This window comes from Colobus angolensis, unplaced genomic scaffold (assembly GCF_000951035.1).
Source record: "Colobus angolensis palliatus isolate OR3802 unplaced genomic scaffold, Cang.pa_1.0 Scaffold115, whole genome shotgun sequence".
Taxonomy (NCBI): Eukaryota; Metazoa; Chordata; class Mammalia; order Primates; family Cercopithecidae; genus Colobus; species Colobus angolensis.
Genome location: NW_012112586.1, coordinates 2,646,894 through 2,666,229, shown reverse-complemented (window position 1 = coordinate 2,666,229; position 19,336 = coordinate 2,646,894). Strand labels below are relative to the sequence as shown.

The 19,336-nt window shown below is 46.6% G+C and overlaps 1 protein-coding gene across 1 annotated transcript in view; it reads right to left on the bottom strand.

Moving 5' to 3' along the window:
* LOC105525703 (retrotransposon-derived protein PEG10) overlaps positions 1–17,893 on the bottom strand; it is a 69,713-nt gene extending 51,820 nt beyond the window's left edge. The window contains exons 1-2 of the mRNA XM_011961434.1: positions 17,778–17,893; positions 16,737–17,577 (exon numbers count right to left, since the gene is read on the bottom strand). Of these exons, the coding sequence (XP_011816824.1) occupies positions 16,737–17,577; positions 17,778–17,893 (957 nt within the window). The remainder of the gene's footprint in view (positions 1–16,736; positions 17,578–17,777) is intronic.
* Positions 17,894–19,336: the final 1,443 nt, after the last annotated feature.

Sequence of the window (19,336 nt, the reverse complement as noted above, 5' to 3'; positions counted from 1 at the left end):
ACACTGTTCCTGTGGGAGTGAACGAGTCTCCTGAGATCTGGCCTTTCCTAAGGGGTTTCCCCTTCACCGGGCTCTCATTCTGTCTTGCCTGCCGCCATGTGGGACGTGCCTTGGCTTCTCTTTGCCTTCTGCCATGACTGTGAGGCCTCCCCAGCCATGTGGAACTATGAGTCCATTAAACCTCTTTCCTTTGTAAATTACGCAGTCTCCAGTATGTCTTTATCAGCAGCATGAGAAAAGACTAATACAAGTTTCTAGAGGCAAACCTCCTGACACAGGCAAAGGGGACTGGCCGTTCTAAGCCCAGTTGATGTCAGCACCCTTGAGATCATACAACAGGGCTGCTGCACCATTTGATTCCTTCACTGCAAATTTATGTGCCAGCAATTAAGACCCTAAAGCTTCCAGGTCAGATGCTAGAGAGTGGAAATATGACCCCTAAGGGGGAATTCTGAGTGTTCAGGGCCAAACAAGTTGACTGTGGCATGAGGTGCAGACAGCAGACTATGGCCCATGAACCAATTCTGGCCCACCACTTGTTTTTATAAATAAAGTTTTAATGGGACACTGCCAAGTTAATTGCTTACATATTCTCCACGGCAGCTTCTACACTCTCATGGCAAAGTTAACTAGTTGTGACAGAGACTATAAGGCCAGCTGAGCCTAAAATATTTACTGTCTCATTCTTGACAGAAAACATTTGCTGTTCCCTGGTCAAATGTTTGGTTTGGTTTTGGTCAAAGTTTTTTCCAAACTTTTTGATCATATACATATATTTAGGATACCTCTACTGGCAGGAATGATCAAAGATTTCTAAATTTTAGATATCCCTACCGGTAAAAAAAAAAAAAAGTTATGGGGGCTGCACCTCCAATATATAGGCAAGATTCCAGACATTTACACAGCTTCAAAGCATCTCCCCATGAACTATTTGTTAATTACAAAGGGGAAACCAGTAGCCTTAGAGTGGGAAATCTACAACAGACACTACCTGAACCAGGCGACCAAAGTCAACATCACCAGCAGCGGGACTAACCAAAGTCCTGCGTGTCCTGATAGGGATACTGAGGCCAGTACGTCACTTCCGTAGTAACTTATCTACATACCATGGGCCTGCCAAGAACACACAACTATACCAAATCATGACGAAACACCAAGCAAGCCCAAACCCAGGGATGGCCTGCAGAGTAACTGGCTGTACTCTTCAATCATGTCAAAGAGACGGGGACTGCTCCAGATGGAAGGAGACTGGAACACGGGGCCAGCACGTGCAGTATGAGATCCTGCCTTGGCCTCTGGACTGGGAAACAAAGTAGCCATTAGGAAGCTATGCGGACAATTGACCAAATGAGAATAGGGACTGCAGATTAGACCATAGTATCATATCCGTATTAGATTTTCAGATTTCAAACTTTGTATTGTGGTGGTATAAGAGAATCTCCTTGTTTTTAGAAAAAAACACACTGAAATATTAAGGATAAAGGGTAAGATATCTGAATATACTTTCAAATAGATAATTCTGGGGGAAAATCTCTCTCATCTATTTCCCTGTCTTCTCCCTCTCTCTGTATGGATAACAGATGATAGACAGAGAGATGATAGATAGAAGATGGATAGATAGATAATTGATAGGTAATAGATAGGTGATAGGTAGATAGATTATAGATAATAGTCAGCCAGATGATAGATAACAGATGATCAATAGATTGATAGATGATTAACAGATATACAGATGATAGATGATTAATAGAGATAGATAGATAGATAGATAGATAGATAGATAGATAGATAGATAGATAGATAGATAGATAGCAACCAATGATAAAAAAGTTGGGGCAAAATATAAACAGTTTAATGATTCTGGAGAAAGGTTTGAAGGAGTTATTTACACTATTCTTGCTGCTTTTCTGCATTAAATTATATCAAAACAATAAAAGTTTTTTAATGCCATAGAAAAATGTCTAAATCATCCCAAAGACAGAGAAAGCTCTTTTCTTTGTGTCATTCCTGGGGGCCATGCTCTCCAAGTTCATTTATCTACAGGCCAATAATGCAAAGGGCATTTACTCTGAGCTGCCTGAACACCGACCCCACCCCGGGCCCTCACTGTTCACCTCCAGTGGACTGATTTCTGGGTGTCTGTCCAGCCTGGCATCCCTGTGCACCTGCTGGAGGGGCTGGGATTCTCTGTGGCACTGACGACCTTTGGACTTGGTGAAGAGAACCCTTGCGGAGGGTGTCACCCTCTCCCTGAGGAGGCACAGGGTGAATAGTTCTCCTAAATAGAAGAGGAGAAAGTCATTAGGCAAAACTCAGTACTTCTAATGGGACAGATACTGCTAATGCTTTCTGATATCCATTCACCCCTTTTCCTATATAAACTGAAATATACTGATTAATTCAGGGTGGCAGCGAACCCTGATTCTGCTGGAGCAACAGGTAGCTGTGTTACACTCTTCTGGCCAGTGAGCTCTAAGCAGAAATCTGATGGGCATAGACAGGAGAGAAAAGTTCTGGGAAAGTGTTGGAAGAAACAGATGAAACTAGTGTTATCCCTCATTCCTCATTCTCCTACTTCACATTCTGAATTCAGATGTGATGGCTGGAGCTGTGGCAGCCATCCTTCAACCACGAGGCAAAGGCCCAGAGAATCATAAGAATGACAACCAGGTATCCTTGATGCATTGAATCCTTACTCTCAGTTGAACATATTCAAACTCCTCCTCATGTGAGAAAAACAAAGCCCTATTTGTTAAGCCATTGTTAGCTGTGTATTCTATTGCTCTGTTCAAACCCATTTTAAACAAATGTAACAATTTTCTTCCTTTTCATCCTAGGCTTCAGATACAGTTGTGGTAAAATAGACCGCATTATATTTTCTTAGGGTTTCTTCCTGTCCTTCTTCCCACAAGGTAATTTTCAGTTAAAATATGAGCAGCTCTTAGGCCCTAATTCAGGTGACATTCCCACTGGGGGAAGGTTCTGCATGAGGCTGACCACTCCTCCTCTCCTTCCCAGAGTCAGAGTCCTCCATATCTGCTTAGCTATGGAGATGCTGCTGATGTGTTTAAGAGGTGAGCCCAGCAGGAAGGATGTTTAAAACACCAGTGAGGGTCTCCATGAGACTGGTGACTAAGCGCCAAGCTGCTCCAGCCCACCTTCTGGGCCACCCAGCAGCTCGTGCACACGCTTCTAGCTTTGCAAGTGCCTCTTCCGCCTGGTCTGTTTGTCTAGTCAGCTGATAGATCATAGGGTTCATGCCCAGAAAAGCTATGAACCCTGGACTCTGTGGGAAATAGCAAATGCTGATGCCAGCAGAGAAGCTGTGTGTGAGATTCGTTTGTGAACAGACCCAGAAAGGAAATCTAGTTCCAGGAACAGATCCTCTCCAGCCCACCTCAGGAAGGGGCACGGAAAACCGCCAGTGTCGTGCTTACTGCTTAATGTATGATCCGGAAACAACAGCATCTAAAACACACAACACTGGAACGAGAGAGGCCGATAAGACTCTCGGTGGGCGCAGAAGCAGCTAAGGAAAGAACGGTACCAGTCAAGGGCCAGGATGAAATCTGGGTGTAAACACATCTCGTGCAACAACCTATTGCTCAAAGATCGAAAATTCTACCACTGAAAGATAATCATTCAGGTTAAGAGATTATGACTCCAAAAAGCCCAGTATAATTGGAAAGAAGAAAAATCATTACATGGTACTACTAGGGGTTTTATGCTGCACACAGGAGATTTCCCCAGAGTCTTCCATAGACTAAACATCCATATGCGTCACCAATGTGTCTACAAGTGTGAATTAACATAGCAATGTGCTGGTCACAGGTTTATTACCACAGCGTGCATAACAGAGTCTCTTAGGCCACCCCTAATCCCTGTCTCGGTTATTTCATAGAGTCCCTGGGGGATATTTTGATTAGTCCTTATTTTTTAAGTTCAGACAGACAGCCTCCATCTGAACATAAGCATATGTGCACACACATGCATACCTGTGCACACACAGACAGGTGCGTAGGTCTTATCTCCTGTTCTATGTCTTGATGTCAGGGACCCAAGAATTTGTAGCATTTTTCAACTGTACCATATACTTGATTCCACTATTCATCTTTCATTTAATATCTGAACAATCTCTTCCCAAAATATCAACAATTCTTTGTGAAAGTCCTCTCCAGAATCCTAGTTTCTTTCTATTACTAAGCTATTACATGCTACACATAAACCCAAACGTCCCACCCAATTTCCTAAAACATAACTGAAAACCAGTACGAGCCTAAATATACAGAACACGTTGTTGTGTTGGCAGGTAGAAATCTCAGAACATCACCCCCTGGCCGTCGAGCAACTCACATAATTGTTACAAACCGTCGTCTTGAATGCGGTAGCTCCAGGATTTCTCCCTTAGTGCCAGCACCTCTGAGATGCCCAGTGAGATGCCCGGTCCTTTTGCTGACACTGGGCGACCTTTTCAAAATATCTACACAAGATTTCGAGGCTCTACCCATTGCATGTTGAATGTGATTTGAGATTTTGTCCACTTATCATTTTGTTTAAAATATTGTGTTGAACTTAGGGAGCCAAAATTTACATTTTCTCTTTAAATATATTCCTGAAAAGTTATAATCATGTATATATTATATTCAATATTGTATATGTTATGTATGTATATGTATACACATATATACATGTGTATGTACATATATACATGTACATATATACATGTGTGTATATGCATATATGTTCATGCTTATGCACATATGCACATATGTATATATAACATATATCATGTACAATAATACAATATTTAAATAACAGAATATATACACAAATATTTAAATACAATGTTTAAATTGTATTTAAATATATACAAATATGTAAATATGTTTAGATTATATTTAAATATATACAAATATTTAAATGCGATATTTAAATACCAAATATTTAATGCCAAGTCTTATTTTATAAACCAAGAAGGGTACTCTTCCTGGAACATATTTCCTGAGACCCCCCTGTGGGATATGACTGTTTTTGAAGAGCTGGGGTTCAGGACTGGAAGAGAGCTAAGGTTGAATCATACATGCTCCACTTAGTAGCTGTGTGAGCTAGGGTATGCTACAGAAACTCTGTTTTCTCTTACATAAAACAAAAATAATAATAGGGCCTAACAGTATGTTATAAAATCACATAAAATAGTCTACATTTTCCAAACAAATGCACACTAATAGGAGCCATAGAGCAGCGGTCCCCAAACTTTTGGCACCAGAGACCAGTTCTGTGGAAGACAATTCTTCCCACAGACCGAGGCAGGGAGGAGTTCCACCTCAGATCATCAGGCACTGGATTCTCATAAGGAGCAGGCAACCTAGATCCCTCATATGCCCAGTTCACAACCGGGTTTCAGCTCCTGTGAGAATCGAATGCTGCTGCTGACCTGACAGGAGGCAGAGCTCAGGCGGTCATGCTCACCCACCACTCACCTCCTGCCATGCGGTGCGGTTCCTAATGGCACCACTCTGGGGCCCAGAGTGGGGACCCCTGCTGTGGAGCATAAGAAAACCAAATACTGGGTCCCCTTTCTTGCAAGAGGAACATGTTCATGTCCATCCCCCTCTACTGACCCAAGCAGAGCCATGTGACCTGCTGCAGCCAACGTGCTGTGAGCAGTCACTGGTGTGCGCGTCACTTCAGGTGAGGCACTCTAGGAGTCCCTGTGTGGTTTACCCTGGTCTCTTCTCCTTGTCTCTACCAACATGGAAAAATGCATTCAGACGGAGCTTCCTTCCACCCAGACCCCTAGGAACGACAACGAGCAGAGCCCTCTTGATGACATATAATACACATATAACATGATTGAGAAATAAACATATTTTTCAACCACTGAGGTTTTCAACTTGTTTGTTACAGCAGCATAACCTGCCTGATCCTGACTGATTCTCCTTGGCTCCTATTAAGTGTGCGATAAGACCTAGCCACGGGTGACCTTGGAAAAGTTTCACTTCTTTAAGCTTCAGTGCCCTCATGTGTAATTCAGGGATGATAGCAGTCATATCCACCTGCTAGACAATGGTAGGGCTTAAATGCAATAACCCATGTTAAGCACTTAACACAGTAAGGGTTTGATAAATGTTGGTGGAAATTGTAATTACTATCCATCATTTACAATTACTATACCATCATTACGATCATTTCAAAAGCAGTCAACAAACACTTCTGGAATTTAGCTTAGCTGGCCAGGTACTGTGGCTCATGCCTGTAGTCCCAGCACTTTGGGAGGCCGAGGCAGGCAGATCACGAGGTCAGGAGATGGAGAGCATCCTGGCCAACAGGGTGAAACCCTGTCTCTACTAAAATACAAAAATTAATGGGCTGTGGTGCCACGCGCCTGTAATCCCAGCTATTTGGGAGGCTGAGGCAAGGGAATCACTTGAACCTGGGAGATGGAGATTGCAGCAAGCTGAGATCGTGCCACTGCACTCCAGCCTGGCAACAGGAAAAAAAAAAAAAAAGAAAGAAAGAAAGAATTTAGCTGAGCTGGGTTTATCTATTCTCATTAATGGCGGGAGAAACTGACTCCATTTCTTCTGAGAGCCTGAACCCATACATCTCTGGCTTCTATGTCCCAGGTCAAGCTCTCTCAACTACTACACTGACCTAGAGTATCCGTGTCCTCAGAGTTGCTATTTTCACTCTAGATCTAGATCTAGACCAACAGGGTCAGCTCTCCACTCTCCCAGCCTCTCTGTCCCCTCAGAGGAAAAAGCAGCACAAGATTCCTGGCAGCACTCTCCACTGTTTCTCTCTCCACCAACAGCTTCTCCGCCCCTTGCATTTTCCTGTTTTCACTTTGCTTCACACGCGCCTGAGATTGTCCGATTTTTAAGGGCAGCATCTTGGCTCTGGCTGCGCTTTATAGAGCCCAAGGTGTGCTTAGGTGCCCTCGATGGTAGTAATTTGTCACTATCCAGCTTGGCATGCCCCCTGCTCCATGCAGGCCTCCAGCCACAGGGGAGCCAGGCCCCACACAGATGCAGAAATTGCAAAATCACCAGTTGCACATGAGATGGCAGAGAACCAGGGACTTCACTTCAGGGCCAGGCTGGCTCGCACCAGCCCCGACGCAGCCTGAGACAACCGCCACCCTCTGGCGCCACCTACTGACAGCTTTCCGTCTCCACCCGGAATAAAACAGGGAAGCGTCTGAGCTGAGTTCAGTCTCTTCTGTGACTACCACTATGAGAACGGAAGGATGGCCTTCGGGTTCCTAAGTAATGCATGCCCCTTGCAGAACAAAGCAAAATGTCAAGTCCACCCCGAAAAGCCCTTCCTTGAAATAACCGTTGCTGGTATTTTTGGTACCTACCTTTCCAATGTATTTGATGTTATTATTTTATGGACTGCACACACATTATATTTATTATGTGTATTTGTATACACATATAACAGTAGGCGAAGATGATTGTGATTTTATTTTGTTTTCCTAAATTCTGTTTTGTAACCTGATGTGTTCTACGGAGTAAACACTTTCTCATCATATACATTTTTCTTTAAATCGTGACCTGTGAACACTGCTATTACAGGAGCATTTCATAACGTATACGATACGTGTCTTCTGCTGCTTGGTGCTTCACTCGTCAAATTCTCTGGCGAATACCCCTGGATAGGACACTGGCTGCACCTCTTGCATTGTTTCATGGCAATTTATTCCTGGGAACCCAATGCCTGGATCAATGACACACACATTTCATGGCTCCTGAGTTGCCAAACAGCCTTCCAGGATCTACTGATTTACATTCCCATGGGCAGGCCTCTCTCGCTGCATCCCCTCCAGCAGGAAGCATCGTCCTTTTTCACAGATCACGGCTAACCTGGAGGGTTTTAAATGGCACCTCTTTGCTTGTCTGGGAGGCAACACGGGATGCTGACAGGTGCCAGAGATCTGGGCTCTGGTGACATCCCAGCATGGTCCCTGACCACCTGTGGGACCCTGGTCACCTAAACTCTCTGGGCCTCAGTTTCTTCATCCATAAAACAGAGTGATGAGAGTGCTGATGCCCCACGGATATCAGCGAAGAGTCGGACTCTGTCAAATACTCGAAGTGTATTCTGAGCCAAATATGAATGACCATGACCCGGTGACACAGCACTCGGGAGGCCCTGAAAACATGTGCCCCAGGTGGTCGGAGCACAGCCTACTTTTATGCATATTAAGGGAGACATGAGACCTCCATCGAATACATGTAAGATTTACATTGGTTCCATCTGCAAGGGTGGGACAACTCAATGCAGGGGTGGGACTTCCAGATCAAATGTAAATTTAAGATTTTCTGATTAGCAATTGGTTTGTGAAAGGAAAATATCTTGGGCCCCCAAAATCACTGAAAAAAACTCAAGCTGGGAACTGCTGAGGGCAAACCTGTCTCCCATTCTATTCAGTCATCCCTCTGCTCCCTGAGACAGATGCATATCTGATCTGCCTCCATTGGCAAAGCTCATCAGAAACTCCAAAGAATGCAACCGTTTGTGTCTCACCTACCAGTGACCTGGAAGCCCCCTCCAGCGTCCTCCTGCCTTTGCTTCCAGTTGTCCCGCCTTTCCAGATGGAACCAGTGTTCCTACTTATAGTGATTGATGTCTCATGTCTCCCTAAAATGTGTAAAACCAAGCTGTGCCCGACCACCTTGGGCACGTGTCATCAGGACTCCTGAGGCTGGTGTTTGGACGAACGGAGGCAGGATGACTGTTTGGATGAACGGAGGCAGGATGGCGCACTTCCGGGTTCTTCTTCACCAACTTTTCCTGTGTGTGCGAAAATGCAGCCAGCGCCCGGGAAGGTGCAAACCAACCGGGCGTGCGCCAGGTGACGTCAATCCGAAGAGACCAAGATTTACCTGGTCGCACCTGCAGAACGCCCCCCGACACGCCCGTGCCCCGCCTATTGCCCTCCCACTCCTAGAAAAGCCGCTCTTGGCCAGCGTCCCGCGCGGCCTTCCTCAGTCCCTCACTCCTGTCGGGACTGCAGGAACTCCGTCCGAGAGCTTCACCGGGTGACTCTCTTGGCCTCCTTTGCTGGAGGCCGACAGACCTCTCCCTGCCCACCTTCTTCCCCTGAAGCTAGGTGACCAAAAATAAATTTGCAGTTTTGCTCTTACCCTTGCCTACTCGCTGGTTCTTTTGTGCCCGCTCTGGTGGTCTTAGAAAAAACAAATCAGCTGGGTCATGGGCACGTCCTCAACATTGGCAAAGTAAACTTTCTAAATTCACTGAGACCTGTCTCAGATTTTCTAGGTTAACAGGTTGAAAGCATGATTATCAATAGAAAGAAATGTCTGGGTTACAATCACGGGTCGGGGAGAGCAGGTTTCACGATGCTGATGAGGCCTCCAGGTAGCCGACTTCAGAGAGAATAGACTGTAAATGTTTCTTTCCAGACTCAGGGTCTATGTTGATGTTAAATGCTGGTCAGCTTCTCCTGAGTTCCAAAAGGAAGGAGAGGAAGGCCAGGCGCAGTGGCTCACCCCTGTAATCCCAGCACTTTAGGAGGCTGAGGCAGGAGGATCACTTGAGGTCAGGAGTTCGAGACCAGCCTGGCCAACGTGGTGAAACCCCGTCTCTACTAAAAATACAAAATTTAGCCAGGTGTGGTCATGCGTGCCTGTAATCCCAACTACCTGGGAGGCAGAGGCCACATGAATCACTTGAACCCAGGAGTCAGAGGTTGCAGTGAGTCCAGATTGCACCAGCCTAGGTGACAGAGCTAGACTCCATCTCAAAAAAAAAGTAGGATAGGAAAATGAGGTGTGACCGACCTGCCCTTTCCATCATGCCCTGAACTAGTTTTTCAGATTCAGTTTGGAATGCCCTTAGCCGAGAGAAAGGGCCCATTCAGATGGCAGGGGGCCTTAGAATTCTATTTTTGGTTTGCATAGGTTTGTGTGAGCCTGAAATAAGGGAATCCCTGAACAGCACTGAGAATAGCGCCTTGCACACACACGAGTGTTGGCTACCTCGATTGTCCTGTGGTTAACTATCTGTGAACCCCGAAAACTGGAGACAGGTCTCAGTTAATTCAGAAAGTTTATTTCGCCAAGGTTGAGGACCCACCCGTGAGACAGCCTCGGGAAGTCCTGATGACACGTGCCCAAGGTGGTCGGGCACAGCTTGGTTTTATACATTTTAGGGAAACGTGAGACATCAATCAATATGTGTAGGAAGTACATTAGTTCCTTCCAGAAAGGCAGAGATAGCTCAAAACAAGGCCCCCCACTGGGGGCTTCTGGTCACAAGTATGTGAGAGACAGGTGGTTGCATTCTTTTGAGTTTCTGATAGACCTTCCAAAAGAGGTAGCCAGAACATGCATCTATCTCTGAGCAAAGGGATGACTTTGAATAGAATGGGAGGCAGGTTTGCCCTGCGTGGTCCCAGCTTGAAGAGGCCCAAGGTATCTTCCGTTCACATAACGAAGGGTTGGCGCGCTTTTTCAGTCACCTGTGTAGCTGGACAGATTTCGTTACCCTGAGTTCACGTTGCTTTCTTGAAATGAGATTCTTTATTTGTGAGCAGCACCGGCTTCTAGGCCATTTACCATTAGGAAGATTTGATCTAAATATTACCCTGTGGAATGGAAGGGACTTGAGGATGCTGACATATAACTTTCGATTGTGTAACTGAAAGTTAGAATTGGGTCTAAAATTCAGGTTTAGAATTTTAAAAGCTGCTTTTGGTCAAAGAATAACACGATGGATTCCCGGATGGAGAGTGACGGTGATACGACGGATGCTGCTAAATGCTAACCGCAGAATCCAGATGGGGGTTCGTCTGTGTTACAGAACAATTCTTTCCCCCTTTTCAGATGTTTCAAAATTGCCATAAAAATGGTTGATGGGAAGAGCTGCTTTCAATGCATTGTTTCATTTCTTTACTCTCTGGCCATGTGGATTTCTCCGCCTTTTTAGCTAGATCTATATTCTTTGACTAATTTTCAGATTGTTTTTACAGGGTCTTGCCCTCAGCTCTTTTTTTAAATATATGTAAATTTGCATCCTCCGGAAAATGAAACCTCTCTCAGGTGGTCGGCCGTCACTTCCCCCTGATAACTTTCCCATCTGTCTCCAGCTCAAACCCCTTCTCTGTCCACACCATAGTGAAAGCTGGCCACAGCCCTTTCCCCAACGTGTCTGAGCAGCATCTCACATTTAACAAGACCAAAGCTGGTGGCATCATTATCCTCACAGCTTCCAAACCTTCAGTCCTCCCAACCCACTCTCAGTGCAGCCGGTCACTGAACCCTGTCCTGCCACCTCAGAGCAGGCATGTGGATGCCACAGTGGCCTGAGGGTAAAATAACCCCCATTTCATGTAGACACAGTCACGTTCCAACTAGATCTAAACCCTTCCACTACCTGGCCAGCCTCGTCCTATCAAGGGAGCCTTGGCGAGAACATGACTGTCAGGGCATTGTTACATTCCTTTAGTGCAATGGGTTTGCATTCATTCATTCATTCATTCATTCATTCATTCATTCATTTATTAAGAGATGGAGCATCGCTCTGTCTCCCAGGCTGGAGTGCAGTGACGCGATCTTGGCTCACTGCAACCTCCACCTCCCGGGTTCAAGCGATTCTCCTACCTCAGCCTCCTGAGCAGCTGGGATTACAGGCGCCCGCCACCACGCCCAGCTAATTTTTGTGTTTTTAGTAGAGATGGGGTTTCCCCATGTTAGCCAGGCCAGTCTTGAACTCCTGACCTCAGGTGATCCATCCGTCTTGGCCTCCCAAAGTGCTGGGATTACAGGCCTGAGCCACCACGCCTGGCCTGTTTTCTTATTATTATTATTATTTTTTTAATCTTGGGATTCCACCGGAGCCCAGACTCCCACAGCACTTTGGGACAAGCCAGCTGCTGAGCCGTTTGTCCCTGCCACAGTCACCTACGAATTCCCTTCTGTGTGCTCCCTCTGTCCCATCCCAGGAGGATTACTCAGAGCCGCTGGGCATTGTGGGAAACTCCCCAGAGTCCTCCCCTCAGGAGGCCCTTGTGCAGGAAAGCACAGGCCCACGGGCTCATCCCATCCATTGACCACCAGAGCCCCCTGCTGTCTGGGATCCTCCACGGGGCCTGAATGGTCTCCATCTCACAAAAGCACTCTCGGCAGGGATGCCCCGGAGCGACGCCCTACAGGTGCCATTGTGTGCGGATCTTTCCAGGCCTTAAGTCCTAGAGTCCGCTCTTCAGTACACAGCTCTTAAGGGGTCACGCAGGTCAAGGAGAAAATGGGATTTGATTGACACAGATTCTACTGACCCAAGGTTTTTAAGAAAACAGTTGCCACAGAGACAAAGCAGCCGCATCCACAGCTGGGCACAAGCTTCTCCTGGGAGCTGTGGCAGAGAACTCTCTGCTGCTTACCCCATGCTCTGCAAGCCACCGGAGCGAACGCAGAGAACGCCCCAAACGCCTGCGAGAGGGCGGGTCCCCGGTCCCAAGTCCTGCACAGAGCAAGGGGACAATCACTGTTTTTTGTTTTTTCTTTGAGACGGAGTCTTGCTCTGTCTCCCAGGCTGGAGTTCAGTGGTGCATTCTCAGCTCACTGCAATCTACAACTCCCGGCTTCAAGAGATTCTCCTGCCTCAGCCTCCTGAATACTGGGATTACAGGTGTATGCCACCACGCCCGGCTAATTTTTCTATTTTGAGTAGAGACGGGGTTTCACCATGTTGGTCAGGCACTGTTTATTTTTATTTTTTTTAAACTGATACATAACAGGTGTACATATGTGGGGGGTTCATGTGATCATTTCATTCATATCATTTATAAAGATCAAATCAGTGCAACTGGGATATCCACCACCTTAAATATTCGGACAATGACTATATTAAAAGCAGCTTTTACAGGATTATAATGAACATACAGTTGGCCCATGGTAAAGACGGCATTGGGTGACTTTTAGTAAACGTATAATTAAGCAACCATCACCAAAACCCAGTTCTAAGACAGCCACATCAGTCCAGAAAGCTTCCCTGTACCCCTGGCAGTCAATCCCCACCCCCATCCTCAGGGAACCACAGATCTACTTTTTGTCTCTACCATTTTGCCTCTCCCAGAAATTTCCTACCCATGAAGTCTTGCAGTGTCATCTGGCTTCTTCCATGTCATGCACTCTCTCAAAGGCCATGCCTGCCGTGGCGGGAAGTTGCAGTGCATCGCCTCTGATGGCGGGCCAGTGAGTCCCTGGGCACATGGGCCACACTTGCTCAGGTGGGCACCTGCAGATGGGCATTCGGGCTGTTTGAAGTTTCTATAGTAATTAGGAATAATGCTACGAGGAACATCTGTAGAAAGCCTTTGTATGAAGGTACATTTTTCATTCTCCCAGTTCAATACTTAGGAGGAGAACTGCTGGGTCCCATGGTATGACTCTGTTGAACTCTTTAAGAAGCGGCCAAATAGTTTTCCAAAGTGACTGCACCATTTTTCACTCCCACCAGCAGGGTAGGAGGCTCCTGGCATCCCCACATCCCACAGCCACAGAGTCCCCGCCTTCCACCCATTTCCCAATTCCGGGTACAAAGTCCTAAGGTCAAGCTCGCCTGCCACCAACAGGAAGTCGCGCTGTGGGGCAGCAGAGCAGGAGCAGAAAGAGGAGTGGGAGCTGAAGGGCAAGACTGGAAGCCAAGCAGAAGCAGGAAGCAAAGTAGGAATCGGAAGTGAAGCAGGAACAAGAAGCAAAGGAGCAGGAAGTAAAGCAGGAATAGGAAGCAAAGAAGCAGGAAGTAAAGCAGGAGCAGGAAGTGAGGCAGGAACAAGCAGCAGAAGCAGGAACCAAATGAGCAGGAAGTGAGGCAGGAACAGAAAGTAAACCAGAAGCAGGAAGGGAATGAACAGAAAGTGAGGCAGGAGCAGGAAGCGAAGGAGCAGGAAGTAAGCTGGGAAAGGAAAGCAGAGCAGGAAGCACAACAGGAACAGGAAGTAAAGCAGGAGCAGAAACTAAAGGGGGAAAAGGAAGTAAATTAGGAGCAGGAAATGAGGCAGGAACAGGAAGTAAAGCAGAAGCAGGAAGTGAGGCAGGAACAGAAAGGAAAGCAGGAGCAGGAAGTGAGGCAGGAACAGGAAGTAAAGCAGAAGCAGGAAGTGAGGCAGGCACAGAAAGGAAAGCAGGAGCAGGAAATGAGGCAAGAACAGGAAGTAAAGCAGGAGCAGAAAGTGAGGCAGGAACAGGAAGTAAAGCAGGAGCAGGAAGTAAGGCAGGAACAGGAAGTAAAGCAGCAACCAGAGGGAAGCAGGGCAATAGCTCCTCCCTCCCACTCATACTTGCAGCCTCCTCTAGCCTACCAGTGACCAGTCCAGCAGGGAGACTCTGGCAAGGCAAGAATGAGGCTCCTAAGCACCAGGCCAGCCCCAGAAAATGGGTGCAGCAGGAGCTTGATGTTGAAAGTCAGTAGCTTCCAAGCAGCACATGCATGGAAACTCCAGGGCCACCAGAAGGAAAAGCAAGGTCCCCTGCTTCCCGCCCTTGAGAAAGCAGCCTTGGTGTGTGTTGAGTGACAGCTGATGCTCCCCCAGTGCCTGCCGTGTGCCAGGAGCCATCCTAAATACCTCCAGTATTTTAATTCAGCTATCCCCAACAATGAAACACCATGGGGTGTATGTCACAGTCACCCCCCTTTCACAGATGACAAGACTGAGGTATAGAGCTAAACAAGGCTCCGGGTCACTCCAGGGTTGGGATTGTGACGAGGCAAGTGAGGCGTCTTGGCCCAGAATTTAAGAAGGCACCCTGCTCAGGGGTCTGCCTGTACATGCACTACCCCTGGCACCTCACTCCCCTCACCCCAAGCCCAGCACTAGGCCACACAGCTAGTGAGTGGCAGACACTGAATTTAAATGGCAGCAGTCCAGCTGTAGGCTCTTCTGCTCAGAACCACTACATGAAGCACATCAAATACCTTGAGTTTAAGAAAGTCCAGTATATGGCACAAAAATATACACATTCAAGAGCTCACTAAATGCAGCCAGATTCCACCATCTGAATGTGAGTTACCCATTTCAGTAATAGCCTTGGCCAGCATTTAACCCCAGGACAGCTTCCTTCTGGCACCTAACCTGCTGCTGGGATGTCTTCCTCTTCTTCACCCCTCACCCTCACTCATTTATTAGGGAGACTGGTTTTAAAAGTTGGCTCAAAGGTAAATTAAAACTCAGACAGTAACTTCAGAAGTTTTGTTTTTAATTATCCATGCTTTATTTGCCACCACCAACACCATCTCCATGGACAAAGTGGATTCCAAACTACCGATGTATGAGTCAACATGACCTAAGTAAGACGGAGGACTGTGGTCTCAACAGACATGGTCAGGTCAACAGCAAGACCCAGTTTGATTTTTCGATGGAAATGCCAGGTTTTGAAATAATCCTTGCAAAGGCTGGATTTGTTCCTAACAGGCCTTGGATTGGCCTCCAAGGATCCACTAACTTGTCATTCACCAGGAAAGGCAATCTCTCTCTCCCCAAAATAGTTCATTTGGTCATGAATGTATCTATACCTATATGTACCTCCATACCTATATTCATATTTACTTCCAAATTTATTTCCATAGCCACATCTGTATCTACATCTGTATTCATATCCATATCTGTATCTATACCCATATCTATGTCCATATCCGTATCTATATCCATATCTATGCCTCAGGAGGCTGAGGCAGGAAAATTGAATCAAACTAAGATGAGTTTCATAGGCTAGAACCATCTAGGAACATTCAACAGACAAGAGCTCAGGAAGCAATAAGCTTTGAGTAAATGGTGCCAATTCTGCCTCAGCAGCGCTGAAGACCTCCTGCTCCCTTTGTATCCCCCAAAAAGGCAATGGTTGTCAAATAAACATATAGACTTGAGTCTTTCGGAGTTTTTTGTTTGTTTCATTTTGTTTTGTTTTGAGACGAGTCTCGCTCTGTTGTCAGGCTGGAGTGCAGTGGTGCAATCTCGGCTCACTGCAACCTCTGCCTCCCAGGTTCAAGCGATTTTCCTGCCTCAGCCTCCCGAGTAGCTGGGGCTATAGGCACCCACCACCACACCCAGCTAATTTTTGTACTTTTAGCAGAGACGGTGTTTCACCACGTTGGTCAGGCTGGTCTTGATCTCTTGACCTTGCAATCTGCCTGCCTTGGCCTCCCAAAGTGCTAGGATTACAGGAGTGAGCCACCATACCCGGCCCTTCTTTGAGTTTTTAACGCCATATAAACTATGGATGTTATAGGATTGATATAGAGAGAGGTATGGATATGGACATGAATATGGGCATAGATACAGATATGAATATGGGTCTAGATGGATATGGATACAGATATGGGTACAGATTTAGGCATAGATATGGATATAGATGTGGATATGGACATAGATATGGGTATAGATACAGATATGGATATGAATACAGATGTAGATACAGATGTGGCTACGGAAATAAATTTGGATGTAAATATGAATATAGGTATGGAGGTACATATAGGTATAGATACAGATATGGCCATGAATATAGATACAGATATGGAAATGGATATGTGTATACATACAGAAGTGACTATGGGTATAGATATAGATACGGACTTGGAAATGGATGTGGGTGTAGATATGGATGTGGCTGTAGATATGGATACAGATGTAGGCATGGATGTGGATGGAGGTATGGATGAGGGTGAGATATGGATGTGGGTGTAGATATGGATAAGGGTGTAGATACGGATGAGGGTGTAGATGTGGATGTGGGTGTAAGCATGGATGTGGGTGTAGATATGGATGAGGGTGTAGATATGAATGTGGGTGTAGATATGGATGTGGATATAGATGTGGGTGTGGGTGTAGATATGGATGAGGGTATAGATATGAATGTGGGTGTAGATATGGATGTGGATATAGATATAGGTGTGGGTGTGGATGTGAGTGTAGGCATGGATATGAGTGTAGATACGGATGAGGGTATAGATGTGGATGTGGTGTAGATGTGGATGAGGGTGTAGATATGGATGTGGGTGTAGATATGAATGTGAGTGTAGATATGGATATGGATATAGATATGGATGTGGCTGTGGGTGTGGATGTGGATGTGAGTGTAGACATGGATGTGGGTGTACATATGGATGTGGGTGTAGATATGGATGAGGGTGTAGATGTGGATGCGGGTGTAGATGTGGATGAGGGTGTAGATATGAATGTGGGTGTAGATATGGATATGGATATAGATATGGATGTGGGTGTGGGTGTGGGTGTGGATGTGAGTGTAGGCATGGATGTGAGTGTAGATGTGGATGTGGGTGTAGATATGGATGTGAGTGTAGATGTGGATGTGGGTGTAGATGTGGATGAGGGTGTAGATATGAATGTGGGTGTAGATATGGATGTGGATATAGATATGGATGTGAGTATGGGCATGGATGTGGGTGTGGGTGTGGATGTGAGTGTAGGCATGGATGTGGGTGTAGCTATGGATGAGGGTGTAGATGTGGATGAGGGTGTAGATATGGATGTGGGTGTAGATATGAATGTGGGTGTAGATATGGATATGGACATAGATATGGATGTGGCTGTGGGTGTGGATGTGGATGTGAGTGTAGACATGGATGTGGGTGTAGATATGGATGTAGGTGTAGATATGGATGAGGGTGTAGATGTGGATGTGGGTGTAGATGTGGATGAGGGTGTAGACATGAATGTGGGTGTAGATATGGATATGGATATAGATATGGATGTGGGTGTGGGTGTGGATGTGAGTGTAGGCATGGACGTGGGTGTAGCTATGGATGAGGGTGTAGATGTGGATGAGGGTGTAGATATGGATGTGGATATAGATATGGATGTGGATATAGATATGGATGTGGGTGTGGATGTGAGTGTAGGCATGGATGTGGGTGTAGCTATGGATGTGGGTGTAGATGTGGATGAGGGTGTAGATGTGGATGAGGGTGTAGATATGGATGATGGATGTGGATATAGATATGGATGTGGATATAGATATGGATGTGGGTGTGGATGTGAGTGTAGGCATGGATGTGGGTGTAGCTATGGATGTGGGTGTAGATGTGGATGAGGGTGTAGATGTGGATGAGGGTGTAGATATGGATGAGGGTGTAGATATGGATGTGAGTGTAGATAGGATGTGGACGTAGGCATGGATGCAGACACAGGCACAGATGTGGACGTAGGCATGGACACAGATGTAGATATGTATGTACGTGTAGGCATGGATGTGGATGGAGGCATGGACATGGATGGAGGTATGGATATGGAAATATTCATGGATATATGTATGGATATGGGTATACAAATGTAGATGTGGATCCAGATATGAGATGTCTTTTTACGATTGGCTCATGTGATTGGAAGCTGTCAAGTCTGAAATCTGCAGGACAGGCCAACGGGCTGGAAACCCAGGCTGAGGCTGAGGCTAAAGTCTTGGGGCAGAATGTCTCCTTCCTTCAGCTGACTGGGTGAGGCCCCACTCACGCTGCGGAAGGCAATCGCCCTTACTAACAGTCAGGTGGTGGGACACATCCAGCATGTCTACAGAATACCTTCCCGGGAGCACCGAGATTCACGTGTGTTTACAGAATTGGGTGACATGACCTAGCCAAACTGATGCCTAAAGCCAACCACCACAACCCACACAATCACCGCAGCCCTGCCGAGCGAGCCCAGCCCTGTCTCTTTACCCCTCTTCCCTGGCCCCAGTATTGCCTGCTGTGGGGAGCAAAACCACAACCAGCCTGTGAGGGGCTGAGCAGAAAGCTGACAGAGGACCCTGGTCCGGCCCCTGCTAAAGCCTCAGCCCAGAGCAAGGTGCAGCTTAGAGGGGAGTGAAGTGGAAAGCGACACTGAGAGCTCAGCTCCTTGCCTGGGACCGCATTGGCAGAGGTTCCTTATCTAAAAATACTTGTGAGCCACCCCCTTTCGGTGTAGGGCAGGGAAGTGGGTCCCACTGAAGAAGGCTGAAAGGACAAGGGGAGATGTGGTTATTGCAGTGAAAGTCTCCTGGGTCCAACACCCCCTCCCAGTTCATGCTGATTCCCTTTAGAGGGACTGAGTCACCGCCCCAGACACCCCAGTGATAAGGGAATAAAGAGGTTGTATCAGAAAAGGAGATCTCTCCAGCGACGGGGGTATCTCTCAGTGTGACTTCTTGGAGTCAAGGTTTTCTGGAAGCTGAGAGTGTGTCTGCCCCTCCAGGTCTGCCCTCCACCCCAGGAGGACCCCATGGACGTGGTGCCCCGGCTCCACCACCCCCAGGAGAAGAGGTGGGTGTTTGTCGTTTCCTGCTCCACCCCTGCAGCCCAGATCTGAGGGCGG